This window comes from Pediculus humanus, genomic scaffold, assembly GCF_000006295.1.
Source record: "Pediculus humanus corporis 1103172107365 genomic scaffold, whole genome shotgun sequence".
NCBI classification, from domain to species: Eukaryota; Metazoa; Arthropoda; class Insecta; order Psocodea; family Pediculidae; genus Pediculus; species Pediculus humanus.
In genome coordinates, this window is record NW_002986994.1 from 6,048 (window position 1) to 7,213 (window position 1,166).

At 26.5% G+C, this 1,166-nt stretch overlaps 1 protein-coding gene across 1 annotated transcript in view; it reads left to right on the plus strand.

Annotated features, from left to right (window-relative positions):
- Positions 1 to 172: 172 nt before the first annotated feature.
- Positions 173 to 1,166, plus strand: part of Phum_PHUM004540 (uncharacterized protein) — a gene marked incomplete at both ends in the record, with an annotated part of 4,322 nt that continues 3,328 nt past the window's right edge. Inside the window, 2 exons of the mRNA XM_002422615.1 lie at positions 173 to 210; positions 299 to 528. Coding sequence (XP_002422660.1) covers positions 173 to 210; positions 299 to 528 — 268 coding nt within the window. The remainder of the gene's footprint in view (positions 211 to 298; positions 529 to 1,166) is intronic.

Genomic DNA, 1,166 nt, shown 5'->3' on the forward strand with positions numbered 1-1,166 from the left:
TGTTTAAAGTCAACACAACAATCGATTACGGTAATAAATAATAAGTAATAATAATAATAATCCATAAAATAATTTTTTTATTGAAATTGATCAACTATATTTAGAAAAAAAAAATTTATTAAAAATAAGTTAAAATGTCACCGGTTTGTAAACCAGCCAAGATACCAAGAACATGGATAAGAAGATTATCATCACAAGGAGGAGATTATCGTTACAATAGTGATGGAAATAGTTCGACATATTCTTCACCAGAAGAAATAATGAATAATAATAATAATAATAATCAAAGACACGACAGACAATATTTTTCAACATCGTCTGGTTTTTCAAACGACGATATAAGCGGAAGAAGTTACGTTGATCCCTGGGACATGGAAAATTATTCGTTCCTTCGTAAACAATTGGAAGATGTTAATAATATTTCTCCAGGTTACGATTCTGGACAAAATGATATTTATTACGTACCATTGGATACGAACGGATCCCTTCAGTATAAACGTTTTTATGGAGGAGATGTTGTTACCAAAGGTAAGTCAAAAAAAATTATTTTTTTTTTTTTGCACGTATGTCGATCGTCACGTGATTTATTTTGTTAATTTATTACGCTCTAAATAATATTTACCACACATTTGAATTTTTTTAATGTGATTATAATAATAATAATAATATTAATGGTTATGAAATTCCCTTCTATGATTATTATTATTATTTATTTTTTTTTTTTTGTCACGCAGATGGACTTTCCCCGCAATCGTTTAATAAAACGAACGGATACGGATTACTAGAAAATTTTCATCATTATGATTATTATCACGAGGATGATGATGATGATGATGATGATGAACGTTTAGATATAAATAGTCCATCATCGTCAATGTTTCGTTTAGGTATGTAATTATTATTATTAATAAAAAGAAATTTATAGAAAAATTAAATTGTAAGGTGAATGGGTGTGTGAAATAGGTACGAAAGGTGTAAATTACATTCAAAGTACCTGGAATATTTTTTTTTGTTATCATTACGTATCCGGAATTGATAAGAAAATTAATTAATTAATTAGTTTTAAATAATTATTATTTAAAAAAAAAAAAAAACAGTTCCAGTTTATTGGCATAATAGTTTTCCATAAGAGCAATCATGAAGAGGCATAAATGTTATAAATATAT